Here is a 16370-nt window from a genome sequence, read left to right on the forward strand (position 1 = left end):
TTATTATTATTATTATTATTATTATTATTATTATTATTATTATTATTATTATTATTATTATTATTATTATTATTATTATTATTATTATTATTAATTATTATTTTTATTATTATTATTATTATTATTATTATTATTATTTATTATTATTATTATCCTTAAAATATAATAAGAAGAAATTGTGGTGTTACATGTCTCATATTGAGTTGAAGGGATCTATGAGGACATAGCCAATTTGAATTGTTTGTCCATCCAGGTGATGAATAGTATCAAGAATCCTAACCAAGTATTTCAAAACTAGAATGTTATCATGTTGTGAAGTAGTGTCTAAACTCATACATAACATTGCATTTTTTCGTGAATGTTTTGTTGTAATTAATATGTATCATTTGTGATAATTTCTCTTAGATGATTTGATGTTATAGTGAAATGTAATGATTTTCTTTGATGCTTTTCACTCACTTTATTATGTAATATTTTTCCTTGAAGAATATTTGTGTAACGATACGGTTTATTTATGATCAATTGTGTGTTCTTCTTATTTATATTATACTACCAACATGATTTCAAAACTCATCTCCTTTGTTGTTTCTATTTGACTGTCTTAGCCATGCGTTTACGAAATCGCAATTATTATAGGTTATATAGTCTTAAAGTTCAAATTTAAGAGGAAACCTGCTATGATAGGTGATATAGTGAATTAAGAGTACTACTTTGTATTTTCCTTATTTAATTACCAAAGACTTTTTATATGATAATACTAAACCTTAGTATTAGTAAGATTTTGGAATTAATTTAAGAAGTTATAGTTAAATCAAGTTGATTTAGATTAAACTATTTTAACCGAGGAATAAAGTTTGAATTGTTCTGCTGCAAATTTTGCTCAAAAAATCTAATATAAATTATTCTATATGTTATTTTGGGGTTTATAGTGTCACATCATTAACAGTTCATAATATATGATTCGAAAATTCATATTGAGGCAGAAATTTATAAATTTGAAGTATTACATACATATATTATAAAACGGCCACGACCTTTACTCATGTGTTTCACTCAAAACAAATTAGCACTCATATTTCTCTTAAATTGTTTGTTTCCACTTAAATGCTCTCTTCAATTCTTTAAAGTAATCAATCCCTAATCATACTAAAAAAAACAAAAATTCTAATGGTAAACACACACAAAGCTTGAGGAAAACAATAACAATAATAAGAGAATAAATGATAAAGGACCAATCTTAATATCACAAGATAACAATCAAACAAGAATAACAACTAGATTCTTTCTACTTTGTTTTTTTATTTTTAAAATGAATTTATTTTGCTTCCTAGACCAGCAAGAAATTACAAGGAAAAAGTTGCAAGAATAATGATAAGAAACAGATTCAGAATTGTGTGAAACTCGAATTAAAGAAAGAAATGATTCAAACACAATTTTGCTCTTAATATCATAAGATAAACACATAAAATTATAATTTGCCGTCCTTTGTGCGTATAATTAACAATTTACAATAATATATGATTGAAAAAGTTAATATTAATACAAGAAGTTATAAATTGCAATAATAATAAGTGCAAAATTTGAACAAACAAGAATAATTGATAACAAAGAACGAAACAAAATTACGGAGAAGATAGAAATAAAATAAAATATCATACTCAAACTTCTATAAAGAAGATCAATGATAAGACTTGGGAAATGAACACCTTAGAAAACATGATTTCTTGATAAAGATAAAAAAAAATGGCTCAATCTAAAACCAAAAAGAGACCTATAATGTTCTAAATTTGATCATGTTCCTATCAATTAAATTCTAATTTATAAGTATATTTAAAATAAAATTATATCAACAAACTTATATTAAGTGAACACCTTCTATATATTATTCTTTTAATTTACAATCATTGATAAAATTCATTTTGTGATTGCAACATGTGCATATTCATGACGAATGCTATAACATTTTAATTAATAACCAAGATTATCAATAATTTTGTCAGTTCTTTTTAAGAGAAATTAAAAGATGCACTGTTAGTTTATAGCAACCTCTAACAAAAATGTTGTGTTTTGCAGTTATTTTTTAAAATGGTTACAAATTAAGTTTATTTGTTAAATGTTGTCATCTTTAGATGCATATTTATGGAAGGAAGCTATAAACGATGAGATAGATTTTTTAGAGTCTAACAAGACTTGACATTTAGTAGACTTGCCTCTTGTTTGCAAACCGACAGGTAGTAAATGAATATTGAAAAAAAAAAAAACTAAAACCCCATGGAACTATTGATAAATACAAGGTTCACCTTATAGCCAAAGGTTTTAGACAAGGAGAAAATATAGATTTCTTCGACACTTTCTCACTGGTCACTAGAATAACATCCCTTAGGTTACTCATTTCACTAGCTGTTATTAATAACTTGGTGATACACCAAATGGTTGTCAAAACAACTTTTTTAAATGGTGACCTGGAAAAAGAAATCTATATAGAACAATCCAAAGGTTTGGTGATTCATGGACAAGAAAACAATGTATGTAAGTTAGATAAATCATTATATGGTCTTTAAGAAGATCATAAGCCATGGCATGAAAAGTTTGATATCTTGATTATATCAAATGACTTTAAAGTGAATGAAAGTGAAAAAATGCACTTATTAAAAATATGAAAATAACATTTGCACTATCATATGTCTCTATGTAGATGACCTACTTATATTTGGTTCAAACATTCATGCTGTATATATGATAAAATCATTGTTGTGTAACAACTTTGATATAAAAGACCTCAGAGAAGCGAGTGTAATCCTCATAATCAAGATTACTAGATCAGAAAAGGGAATTTCTTTGGATCAATGTCACTCTGCTTGCACACCATATGATCCAAGTGTGAAACTTTTCAAGAACACTGGTGAAAGTGTTAGACAAACTGAATATGCGAGCATCATTGGCAGCCTAATGTATGCCATTGACTGTACTAGACCTGATATTGCCTACATCGTGGGACTATTGTACAAGTTTACCAGTAGACCAAATATGAAACATTGACACACTATCGAAAAAGTCATGAGATACGTAAAAAGTACCATGAACCTCAGATTAAATTATCAGATAACTCCAAAACAACCAATGACTATATTTTTAGTATAGTCGAGGATTTTGTATCTTCAAAATCGAAAAAATATATGATCCTAAAATAAGATTTGATTCAAATTTATAAGATCCTAATAATTGAAAAAGATTTGATCAAGATTTATCTAGAACAAAATATGAACAGAATCAATCTGAATAATTTACAAGCACAATCTGAACAAAATACAACATAATCAATTTGAAGAATTTACTAACTAAAAAACAAAATAGGAACATAATCAATCTGAAGAATTTACAAACTCAATATGAACAAGATACAATTCAGAGTTAAACAAGGACTAAATTGAAGCCCAAATTTTAACTATAAATAGATACTCAAGGCTAAAGAAGAAGATCATCAAAAACTCAAAAGAAAATAGAAGAACGCATGCTCAAATTCCAAATTCATCTTAGAGTTCAAAGAGAGAAATACTTTTTCGATTGAGAAATATTAATTGAGTGTTATTTTCTTAGAGTGTGAGAGTTATTATTATTATTATCAGCTTTGTTTGAATCCAACACTTAAAGTTTCAATATTTTGTATCCAACCAGATATTGGTTTAGTTCCTTGTTCAATCTAGGGTTGTCACGTTGTTTGAAAAGACTAGCTTGGAGGGTCAGATGCTTTGTAATTCAAGGTATTTGAATTAGTGGATTAAAACCTTATGAATAAGAGGATTGGATGTAGACATATCAGTGGTGAACCAGGATAAATCTATGTCTCAAATTATTTGTTTACATTGCTTGCTACCTCTGAATCCGATTGCTTCTTATCTAAGTAATTCATAAAAACCAACCAACCTTCATCAAATTAGCAAAAAGTTATCAACTTTGGCAAACACAATTCAACGCCTCTTCTCATGCTTGAACCTTCAATTGGCATCAGAGCTTGGTCTCAAGGATAAGCACTTAATAGTATTTGAGGAAAGATCCAATGGGTTAATAACCTGTCTTGCACAATTTGGGCAGTACCGTGAAACGTCTTAAAGAAAGCTATCTAGTCCGCGATTCAATCCAGTAATATCTTCGGTAGCATGAATTGATTTTGAAATAGTTTTCGAAACTCAAAACAACAATTGATTTCTAAGGGGATAACTGGCTCTACTGAAGGATTTGACCTCCTAGGAAGGCATTTGGGTAGTTATTTTCTTCAACCTCCATTCTCATCTCTACGTGATACTGTAGTAAAAGTTGGGGAAAAGAGATTGCTGTTGGGATCTCTTCTTCCATCTGAACCAAATCGTATTGGTGACAATAGTGTTATAATGAAGTCACTTACGCCAGCACAAGCAGCTCTGATGCCTATATAAATGAGATTACATAAGGACATATGGTGTGGTTCTCAATCTTGTGGTAAATCATATCACAAAGATGTTAACATCGAGTTTGCTGAAAACCTTGAAAATATGTGGAAAGGTGTTAAAAGCTCAATACCAACAGACAATTCTATTCATCCCTTGGATTCAACATCTCAAAAAAAGTTGTAACAAGGATTCAAGTTTATCAGTTCACTCATCTAGAAACCGTAAGTTTGTTGATTTGACAATGGATACACCAAAAAGTTGATGTCCCAATGAACATCAGAATGGGTCTCAACAAAGAAGTTTTGGATTAGAAAGTGTTTCATGTTCTCAATCAAATTATCAAGCAGAATCTAGTTCTGCAAATTTATCATGTTCATTTGGGTCATTATCTATTGTGAATAGAACACTTCATTCTAAAGAACCTGCAATGTGGGAGTGTCTCATGTGCACTTTGTTAAATAAACTAAGCATTCAACTACACATCTATCATTCATCTCATAAATTTTTTTCATCATCATTTTTGTGTTGTTACAAAGTATATTAAGTGAAGGTTTATTATTGTGTTCTTGAAATAGTGATATGACTTTTACTCCTTCTAAAGAATATAATTAACACTACCTATGGTCTAGTAACATATTGCACCTTTTCTAATGCATGTGTGGTGTTGGATTAATGTAGTCATTAGCGCATATATGTGAATTATGTGGCACACAATAGCCTACAGATGTTTCTTCAAAGCACAACACTTGGTCTTGTAAATTGGGTACATTAGAAAACAATTTGAAGTTGGAGCTATGCTTAGTGTGTGACCAGTGGAGATACTCTGATGGATCGGTTTGTCTCCACCCGAGCCCCAACCTTTCCTCTTAGAAGAACTATATAACTTGCTTCATGGGTAAACATATATCAATTTTGACTTTGGTCTACATGAAATTGTGCACAACCATTTATTTTTTGTTTCCTTTTTTTTTATTTTTTATTTTTTATTTTTGATATACCAGGGATGAACTTCAAAATTAGAGCTTGCTATACCTTATTTTATCTATACTATTGTTGAACGTTGACTTTGATATGTAAACTTGACCACCCTATTTTGAATTTTGAAATTCTCAATATTCTTGCTATTTAATGTTCTTGTTCATTTTGTTTTTTATGTTCAACTTGGCTCACGAGATTCACTTTTCTATTAAAGAAAAGACTGCAAAACCCGTTATAACTACTATTTCACCCTTTTGTTCTTGAGTAATCTAAGAGACTTCCAATGTAACTTTCTTATTGGGTTCTTAAAATTCTTTTAAATAAGCAACTGTTTCATTTACATTTTTTCCTCATTTAAATTTTGAATTCACCTAGGTTGCATATTGAATTCTTTAAAGAATGGATGCATTGGAATTAGAATTAGTTTTTTTATGTTTCAATCAACTATCATTTAGGGAAAAAGTATGAAGGTGTGGGTTGCTTAAATATGATGTGACACAATAAAGCCACTAAATAGTGACTAACTAGTAAAAAACAAGTAGTTTATAATTATCAATTAATGAAGTAGAAAAGTGACAATAAAGGGTGTAAATGTCTAAATAATCTATCAACTTTATGCATTGACGGAGCACATGATATGAGAATCTTACTTAAATAAGCATAATCCAACATCAGACAGAAATATATAAACTGCTACAAGCATAGGTAGTAGTACTCAAGTCACTCTAGTTATTATTTGTATAAACTAAACACATTTTCAATTCATCATACACCTTTATAAGTCTTCACCCTTATCACTTGTCTTTGGAATTTTGGTTACAATACCTCTGAGCAGATCGATGTAGAGCGGAAGTTGTGCTACTGCATACAAAGTCACTGGGAAACAAGTGACTGTATAAATAAGGAACACAATGTGCTTGTATTTTTGGTCAATCAAAAAGAAATGGCCAGAGCAGAAAGCAGCGAACATTGCAACGATGGACAAGAAAAGAGAACTCAATCCCAAAAGAAGTTTCCTTGGCAAATCAATTCTGAAATCTTTGGCTTCTTTTCGAGAAGTGAGTATCGAAAGAAACATTATGAGTGCAGTGACAGAGAAGCAAAGACCAATTACTGATGACAAAGCAAATGCATCAAATGCAGGCTTTCCTTCCAGTGCAGGTTCACCTGTGTCACTTTTGTTGCCACCTGGTACAGTGCTTGATGTAGCAAAGGAAACACCTGCAAGGAGTGCTGCAACTACAGAGCAAGATTCTGATGTGTCCTTTAGCCATGCACTACCATTTTTTACCAGAGGTGTATGTGATTTCTTGAATATTTCTCCTGCTGTTTTGTCCATTTTGTTGGTTCTAACTATGAAATGCTCTGGGACTAGTCCTTTAGTATACTACATGGTACAAGTAGTTAGAAAGGTAAAAGAAAATTATATCAGTTATCAAGAAATATTCTATCAATGACAATCATTTCAACTTTAAAAGTTAGACTTGTTAAAAAACTACATTTCATAAACTATTTTCATAAACTTTTCTATACTTTGTAACAAGTGTTTAAACTAAAAGATAGTAGGAATGACTAAAGTCATACATTGAAAAGAGAAATGACATGATAAGTGTTTATGAAATAAGGGACATCACTTTAAGTCGAGTTTTAAAACATGAGATAAACCCAATTCAAAGTGTAAAATGGTATCAAGCTAAATTATCGAGTTACCCACCATATTATCCACACACCAAATCTAGAGTGCTAGAGGTTGTCGAGTGTATCAAAAGAAATTCAAATATCGTATTCAAAAGAGACAAGACTTGAAAATACAGTATAAGATAAGAGACACTTCTTAAATTACTAGTTGATTATTTAAAGACGAGTTAATCCGAATTTAAAATGTGAAAAGAGATGACCTTAAATAAGTTCTTGATAAATCAATCTAAATGCGATCAAGTTGGAGTTAAACTTATACTTATATGTAAAATAAAATAAAATTACCTGAAACCATTTGATATGCCACATCATTTGCAAGGCAGCTCCAGATATGTGCCAATCTCGATCACTTCGTGTAGCTGCCAAATGTAATACTGTGTTGTCTTTATTATCCACCCCTTGGATTAGGTTATCAAATATTGCCTTTTTATTGCACTCTTCTAACTGTTTCCTTAATGACTCAACAACAATGGTCCTTCTGTTCTCAACTGCCAATAATAATATATTTTTATTTTCCAAGTTAACTTCGTAGATGGAACTTGGTATTTTTGTTATAAGCTCGGTCACTATTTCAACTATGCCATTTCTTGCTGCAGTCAATATTGCTGTTTCCCTTTTCAATGTTTCAGAAATCTTTGTTTTCTCACTATGATTCTTTCCTGCAAGTATAGCGTGGAAAATTTGTAAAATGAGAAGCTTATCTTAGTGATTATAGTATTAGTAATATGACCTAACCTTTGCTTGATCTTTGAATTATAGATGCAAAGTTAAATGAGTTAAAAATGTGCAAAGTTGAATTAGGTCTTACATAATACATCCCAAAATATATCGAAACTTCAAACACATCTTTGAGTGTGTCTTCTATTAATAATTTTATGAACTCAAGTAATAACTAAAAGACATATTTAATGATCAAATTAATTGACATTTTTAAGAACCAAACCGACAAACAAATAACACAATTAGCTAATGTTTTTATAAATTTGATACATTATAGTGATATTACCAAATCATATTGAATGATCCAAAATAGTTGCATACTCTTCAAAAATAACCTCACTTTGGATCGTGATTTCCATCGTGATTATACATTGCAATTCCATATCGAGACTTCTATGGTATGTAAACTACTAGAAATTTGCATTGCATGAGGTGACATTAGTTTTATTTTTATTATTATAGGATGTTAGAATCTAATAAACTTAAGTAGAAAATATGATATTTTAAAGTACGGTATGGTAAGCTAAAATTATTTTTGCAATAAAGATCAAAAGAATTACCAAGATTGAAATATCATTAAAACAAAAAAGCAAAACCGCAAATGTATAGTGAAATATCATTGAAAAAATAAATGAGTTTCAATCAAACAACCAAGATTGAGATGTCAAGTGAATGGATAGGATGTACCTAACCTCCAAAAAGGTAAAAACACTTATGTTTTGCACTATTAAAATGTTTATTTAAAAAATGTATAATTTATAAATTGAAAATTAATATTTTTTGACAAAATTATATATATACATTAAAATATGTTTTTATGTATATCAAAATAACTTTAATGGTATGTGCTTATAAGTTGGTTGTACGTATTAATATTTTAATTTCAATATATTCTCTTTTATAAAAAAAAAAAAGTCAATATATTCTCTTTTATAAAATAAAGTCAATATATTCTCATTTAAATTTGTGAGTTGTGACACAACTCAATTATTAATCATGAATTATTTATCTACATTTCTCTATATAAATTCATATTTCAAAAACTCTCACAAAAAATGTTGTGAAAATTCAAAATAAAAAGGACCGCACCTTGCAGCTACATAATATTGATTTGATGTTAATCAACCATTTTTAACAACTGTTCATACCTTCCTAAAAAAACAAATGTTCATAAGAAGAAAAAAACTTGTTGATTTACTAATTGTTTTTATTTATTTATATTTTGTTAGTTAAATCCTTTTTCTCTAAGTCTAGTAGTGGTAAAAGTGCAGATAAGTGACAAATATAATGTCTTTTAGTTAGTGTGGGTAGGATTGCTTTTTTATTTTAGTACAAAAGATCAGGGCCAAAGACTCAACGAAAATAAAAGACTAAACAATTAAATGGACATTCCTTAGTATTCAAGTTTTGAAGATATCATCAAAAAACAGTGGGTGAAGATTTCCAGTGTAGGTAGGATGTGCTTTATTATTCAAGTTTGTTAAAAATAAGAAGTATTAATATTTTAATAAAATACATTGACATATCTTTAAGTTATAAAATCCAATTAATTTTAGTGTTGAAATCTTCCATATATAAACATTTTCTAAATATAGTATTTGTTCTTGACGATGATTTGTGATTAAATTCACTATAATACCAAATAAGAATAAAAAATTGTTGAACTACAAATGTTTAGGATACTTGCTAAGGTACTTTAATAATTTAGAAAATGTTAAATTACTTGTTAAGACACTAAAAATAGAAATTTAGAGTAAAAGTGATATATTAAATTTCTTGATTTTTTAAATTTTAATATTTTTCATTCAATATTTTATTTTTTTAATTTCTTAACAAGTGTCAAATGTTAGAATGAACTTAATAATTTACGTACCTTGATTTGGGTTGAAAAAAGTTATGAAATCAGTTCCACTCACATTTCGGGGTGGTTTAGCGCCAGCTCCCAAGTAAGAGTCATAAGGATTCTCCATAAATAAGTTCAATAGTTGTCTACACCATTTATGTTTTTGTTTCATTTTCCTAACTTCTTCAACCCCTTTTACAACAACAATCAAGATAATCAAATCAAAATTCATAAGAGTAATGTAGTGAAACATGTGAAAGATGCATTTTGATATGGACATCAAACACAACATCGATATCATTAATAATTTTTTTAAAAAATAGTGTTTGTGTTTGACACATATCAAACACCAAAACATACATCTTCAATTAAAAGTGTTGGTGTAGAGAATGAAACAAACAATTAACTATAGATAATGAGACCAATTTAGTTAGGAATTTGAGACACATACATACCTACCCCAGAAAGGCCAAGGATATAGATGTATGCAAACTTCAGGAACCAAAGACATGTAGCATAGTTTTTTGGAAGAATCTCGCGATCAGATGGCATTGATATATTGATATGTTGATGACCTTGCAACACTTTGTGTTTTTCTACCTTATTTTCAGAAGCTGCAATTAAAAAACAGAGTTTAATTTCTTCAAAACTTCGTCAATATATATAAAAAATTAATGAGTGTTTAAATTATTTGTTCATAATTTTGACAATTGACAAAGAGATACATTAAATTAATTAGTTGACATGATATTAATTATTGAATAACTAAAAAAATTATTTATACTAACAGTATATAAAAGATTAAACTCTTAAAAAAATATTTTTCTTAATCCACAAGGACATTTCATTAAGAAATATAGAGTGTTATTCGACTTCAAAATTTATGATGCAAGAAGCCACATCTTTTAAGTTGATACTGAAAAGACACATGCCTTTGTGAAAAAATGAAAAAATGTTCATTTAATCATTGTAGTTACAATGAAAAAATGTTTGATCATCTATCTCTTACTACAAGACTTATATACTAGGAGATGATGATCTAACAAACTGCCATTGGCACTAACTGGAATTCAAGCTGGCTGCTCAAATAGTCAATTATAGAATTTATTCATTACACTTATACTCCCATACAAGATCAATGGGTTGAGAAGCACATATAACTAACTGCCACGATGACACTAACAATCTACTAGAATAATAACTAATAATCCAGCTTACATTTCTGTTAGTCAGTCAAATAGTCAACTATATAATTTATATAATTACACTTATAACAAAATAGATCAATTTGATTAATGGTTGTTCTATTAAAGTAAAATTTGTTTTTGACTAATGATTAAGTGAAACTTGAAAATTCTAAATTTAATGTTAATCAAATTTGAATTAGAAAATTAAATAGAAATTTTATCTATTAAAATGGAAATATTAGGAAATTGTAAATAGAAGATAACTAACGTACCATTTGTAGTGGAAACATTAATTGGTAATTTTACGATCACCAACAGTCGTCTAAAGAAGCATAAAAGTGGATAAGCATATTCTTGACATTTACGAAGAAAAAGACAACATGTTTTGTAGTTCTTTGGACATGAAGTGCTTGAGTTTGATTGATCTTGTTTCATACTATAATATTTGAGAGCTTCTTCCACGTTTAGGTTTCCCACTGGTATACCTTAGCAAGAGCATCGTCAAACTAGACCATAAGCAACACATTGTCTATAAAGTTCATTTTATTTAATTAATGATATTTGCACGTATATACATAGCAAAAGTTCATCAATACTTAGTGACAGGGAGGATGGAGACCCGCATGTGTTGGAGTCCTTCAAGTTTTATAGGTTTATTTGAATTATAGATACTTAATTATTTTATGGTTTTATGATTATTTAACTATTAAACATTTTTTACATAAAAAATATAATTAAATGTGTATTTTATTGAAGATATAAGGTTGATATGGTTGATGAGGTTGAAATATACCAAAACTAATGTATTATGCGATTTTATTAAACATTGATAATCTTTTTGAGTCTCAATAATCAATCAAATAATTTTAGATTTAAGCAAAAGTTTATATTTGTTATCAATATGATATTATAAAATTTATATTTGTTAAAATATTATTGAGTTGTGTAACATTATATTGGTGGAATTTAATTTATCCTCTATATATATATTTGAAATAAATGTTGTGATAAAATATCAAAAAATATTTTTTAATGGTTAGATTTGTTATATATTCTAATTCTATATAAATTATAAACTTACAGTGGTATAGAATCTTCTTCCACCATATCATCTTGCATCCGCTTTTGAATGCTGAGGACCTTGTAGCAAGAAGTTTGAGAGGAGTGAAATCATATTTGTTTGGAATTGCACCAAGTCCAGGGTATTTATGTATTATTATAAGAGCCAAATCTGTTGCAGTAATTACAAATATTAGTAATTTAGCAAATGTTTTTTCTAAAATATCCGATGAATACATGGTAAGGAATAAAGGATCATTGTTAATTGCTTTTTATTTTATTTTTTTATTTATGGATTTACTTGGAAACAATTTCTTTTCAATGATAAAATGGGTCATTAATTTGTAACAAAAAAAAAAGTGGGTGATCATTAGTCCTTTCATTTCGGTTTTAAAATTGCTTCACATTATAATCTTAAGAACATGATTTGAATCCTACATTAAATAGTTGTAAAATAGTTATTAGTATTGTTTAATTAGTAATTATTTATCCTTCCTCCAATAAAAATAATGGATAAAGAAAAAAGTGAATTTTAAATATTCATATCATCTAGATTATTGCACACAATAAAAAATTCACATAGAAATTCATAATATGTAAATCTTCTATAGTCGATGTAGAGTACAACAATTATAGAAACAGTTAGATTTTGAGTGATTGATTTTTATCTTTGATCTAACAATCTCTATCATCGTTGTATTTTATATCGACCATATATATCCAAATTCATAATATATATCTTACCGAAAAATTCTCTTCGAATGGCACAGTGAAGGATACTATCTCCATTGCTCCTAATAAGATCTTTAGAATAAGAGTAATACTTTTGACCATCATTGTCAATCTTATAAACTCGCTCAAAAGAGAACAAATACAAAAATGTTTGTTTTTCCCAAGAAAGTGAAGCAAGAAATAAAGGTGTCTCTCCATTATTATTATCAATGTAGATTAAATCCTTCCTTTCACCATTTTTTCCAATTATACACTCACAAATTTCTTTAAACCCTCTTGATGCCGCAAGGTGCAAAGGTGTGTCCCCTTTATCGTTCTTCTTTTCAAGTGCTACCGCGTTTCTGTGAAGTAATATTGAACCAACAAGACTTCTAACGACATTTATGTTGTCGTCGTTTACTGCCACGTGGAGTGCTGTTCCTCTGCTTTTGTTTATGCTTATTGTGCTGAATTTTACATTTGATTCGTATAGCTTCTCAACTTCATCCCAATTTCCTCCTATTGTCCACCCACGAAGCTTGTCCTCTAGTTCTTGACATACATATTCAAATAGAGTTAATTAATTGGTTGCAATTTTATTTTGGTCCTTTGATCAAATAGTAAATATAATTGATATACTCACACGCGTAAAATGGAAATCTTGAGTTTGAACTAGATCACCTCAAAATAGTGGTAAAATTATGACAAATTTTATGGGGTGCCCAATTATAAAAAAATAAAAATTAATATATTAAACTTAACTAATAAATAAAAACATTCACAATTAAATTAAAACTCACAAAAAATAAAACTACTTAAGCAATAAGAAGAAAATAATCAAAGTTAATACTTATATAAAACGTAAATTATATCCAAAACAAAGGAAATAAAAACTAAAAATTAGCTATTTAGAAATATTGGATTCAACTGTGTTTAAAAAACTTAAATCCATTTATATATAATTGAATATGTGTTAAGCATATTCACAATGTCTCTTTCAACGTAATGTTTTCGATTCGTTTTCTAATTTCTAAAAAGTTTTTCTCTATAATTTTAATAATTTCAATATTAAAATATGTTATGGGTACTATCTTTTTTGATTAATAATAAATCAATAACTAATTATTCTTGTTGTATTTCTTTCTGGGGTAGCTAAGTATATATATTAGGATTAAATGTATTTTTAGTCTTTCTATTTTGTCAAAAATGGAGTATTAGTCTCCCAATGTCTAAAACTAGGTTTTAGGTCCTCTATTAACAAATTCTTGATAATTTTTGGTCACCATCATTTTTTATTATGTAAAATTCTCATTAATGACATGACACTTAGGGGACATTTGCGATTCAAATAAAATAATTTATATGTCATTATTATTGTAATTAATTTTATTATATCTTTTTATTTATATATTAAAATTTTAAAAATAAAATAAATAAAATTTTAAATATTTTATATAAATATTTTAAAATTTGGAATTATTGTTAGATAAAATAAATATATTTTAATTTTATATTTTAATATATGAATAACATAAATATTAAAATTTTAATAAAATTAAATATACAAAATACTATTTAAATATTTTAAATAAAATTAATTATATTTTAAATATTTTATATAAATATTTTAAAATTTTATACTATTAAAGAACTTAAATAAAATAAATAAATTTAAATACTTTAATATATAAATAAAATAAAATAAATAGATTTTTAATATTTTAATATATAAATAAAATTAATAACAATAATAATGACATAAAAAATATTTTATCCAATTCACAAATATCATCTAAATGTCACATCATAAAAAATTGTGAGGGATAAAAAAAAAATACGAATTAGTTAATGTAGAGTCTTAAGAAGTAATTTGTTACAATTTACTACTAGAAAAAGTGAATTACCAACATAAATTTAATATAAAAAAATGAAATTAATCTCTTTCTTATAACCATATTAATTATAGGAATGAAGTATATTCATCTTAGTTTAATATTTGATAATTCTTGTTGAGAATATGTTGAATATATGAAGTATATTACTTTCTCTCAACTGAATTTTTCTTCGAATGTAAGTGTTGAATATTGAATCTCCAACTATTTGTTTAAGATGAAGGTCAAGCTCAACTTAAACCAACCACATGTTGGATAATGAAATTAGTCTATAATTTTGGAATTTTTAACATTTAAAGAGAAAAAATTAAATCATCACTATTGAAAGTTGAAATAACAACCAAAATTTAAAGAGGAAAAAATTAAATTCTCGTCTATAATTTCATTGCTATATGTTAGAGATACTAAATTTAATAACAAAATTTATTTTTATTTATCAAACTAGTTAGTCATGAATTTAGTCTATTTTTTTTTATAAAAAAATTGTCTTTTGTTAACGGTTACATATGGTAAAAGAAGAATTAGCGATGAAAATAGAAGAATTACAAATGAAATTGTTCTCCAATTTTAATTATTTTAGTGTTTAGCAATAAAATTAGATTCAACTCGTTTTACAAGAGATTATTTTTAATTATTCATGAAAAAGAATTATTTACCATCTTCCATGGTGTTTGTGCTGTCATAATCTCCTCCTTCAATATCGGTCATGATTGTCTTCAAAGTTGAAACTCAAATTGAATTAAAGGATGAAGAAACAATGTGAATTTGGAAAGAGAAGTTTAGTCACTATCTTATTCTTCAAATGTAGTTGAACTTCGTGTTTTATATACCAATCCCGAATAATCCTACTTTTTGTGTGGATATTTCAATGAATTTGAATGATATTAGAAAATCAAAAGAACTTTATTCTGAACAAGCTTTAGAACATAGAAGCACAGAATTTCGTTATTTGGGGTCAAAAGAAGCACATAATTTCGTTATTTGGGTCAAAAGAAGCACATAATTAAAGTAAAAAAGAAAAAGATACATATTCTAAAAAGTTTGCTTCTATATATAGTATACAAGTAAAGAATATTATATTTTGGTTTCTACAATACTAATGAAATACAGGCTTTTTCATTTTTGGGAAGAAAATAGAACTCTTATTAAATTTTATCTCTCCTTATCAATTTAATTTTTTTATATTTAAAATAATAATAAATTATATGGGATTTAGGGTTTAAAAGATTACAAATTATCTTGATTAAAAAAAATTCTCGAACTCAAAGCCTTAGTCATCGTACATGATTGTTTTTTTGTTTGTTCTTAATAATTGTGTATATGATTGTTGCTTATGAAAAAAATGTGCATAATTATTCTGAGAGTGTTTCAACAGTTCACGAAGAATATCATGGGACTAAATGTTAGAAAAGATTTTTTATAATAATTAAATACTAAAGCAACTAACAATATATTTAACTCTTCTTTTATTATTTTTAAGTGTTTTCACGTTAAATATTGACGGCATTTTTCTAAGACATAAGATCGTCACAGTCATTCTGAAGTCCCAATAGTTTTTTTTTTTCCCTTCCTTTTGTGAATACTATATTTTGTAATTTTTTTGTTGCTAAATCTATTATTATCGATTATAGTATATTAAAATAGATTCTCAAACCACCTAATCACATTTTATGGCATATAACTTTATGGTATCATCTCATTTATTTGTTTAGTTGTCATAATTAGAATCTCTTCTCTATCTATTCTTCATATACTACACAATTTGATTTTATCAACAACAAAAAATTCAACAATAAAAATACATCAATGATAACTCATAATATGCAAGTCCAAATAACTCATAACATTTCTCTAT

General features: G+C 27.3%; 1 protein-coding gene across 4 annotated transcripts; it reads right to left on the reverse strand.

Annotated features, from left to right (window-relative positions):
• Positions 1 to 5993: 5993 nt before the first annotated feature.
• On the reverse strand, positions 5994 to 15368 carry LOC101496412 (uncharacterized). 4 transcript variants are annotated; one of them, XM_027330725.2, is made up of 8 exons: positions 15172 to 15368; positions 12657 to 13169; positions 11935 to 12084; positions 11126 to 11338; positions 10122 to 10280; positions 9697 to 9858; positions 7389 to 7762; positions 5994 to 6792 (listed from the first exon to the last, which is right to left on the reverse strand). In XM_027330725.2, the coding sequence occupies exons 1-8, from the start codon at positions 15221 to 15223 to the stop codon at positions 6181 to 6183; spliced, it is 2235 nt and encodes a 744-aa protein (XP_027186526.1). In that variant the 5' UTR covers positions 15224 to 15368; the 3' UTR covers positions 5994 to 6180. The 4 variants fall into 4 exon arrangements, with proteins under 4 accessions (XP_027186526.1, XP_004515013.1, XP_004515011.1 ...); XM_004514956.4 differs by having other exon boundaries at positions 11126 to 11329; positions 12657 to 13175; XM_004514954.4 differs by having other exon boundaries at positions 12657 to 13175; positions 15172 to 15366.
• Between the last annotated feature and the right edge of the window lie 1002 nt (positions 15369 to 16370).

The sequence above is a fragment of the Cicer arietinum genome, chromosome 5, assembly GCF_000331145.2.
Source record: "Cicer arietinum cultivar CDC Frontier isolate Library 1 chromosome 5, Cicar.CDCFrontier_v2.0, whole genome shotgun sequence".
Lineage (NCBI taxonomy): Eukaryota > Viridiplantae > Streptophyta > Magnoliopsida > Fabales > Fabaceae > Cicer > Cicer arietinum.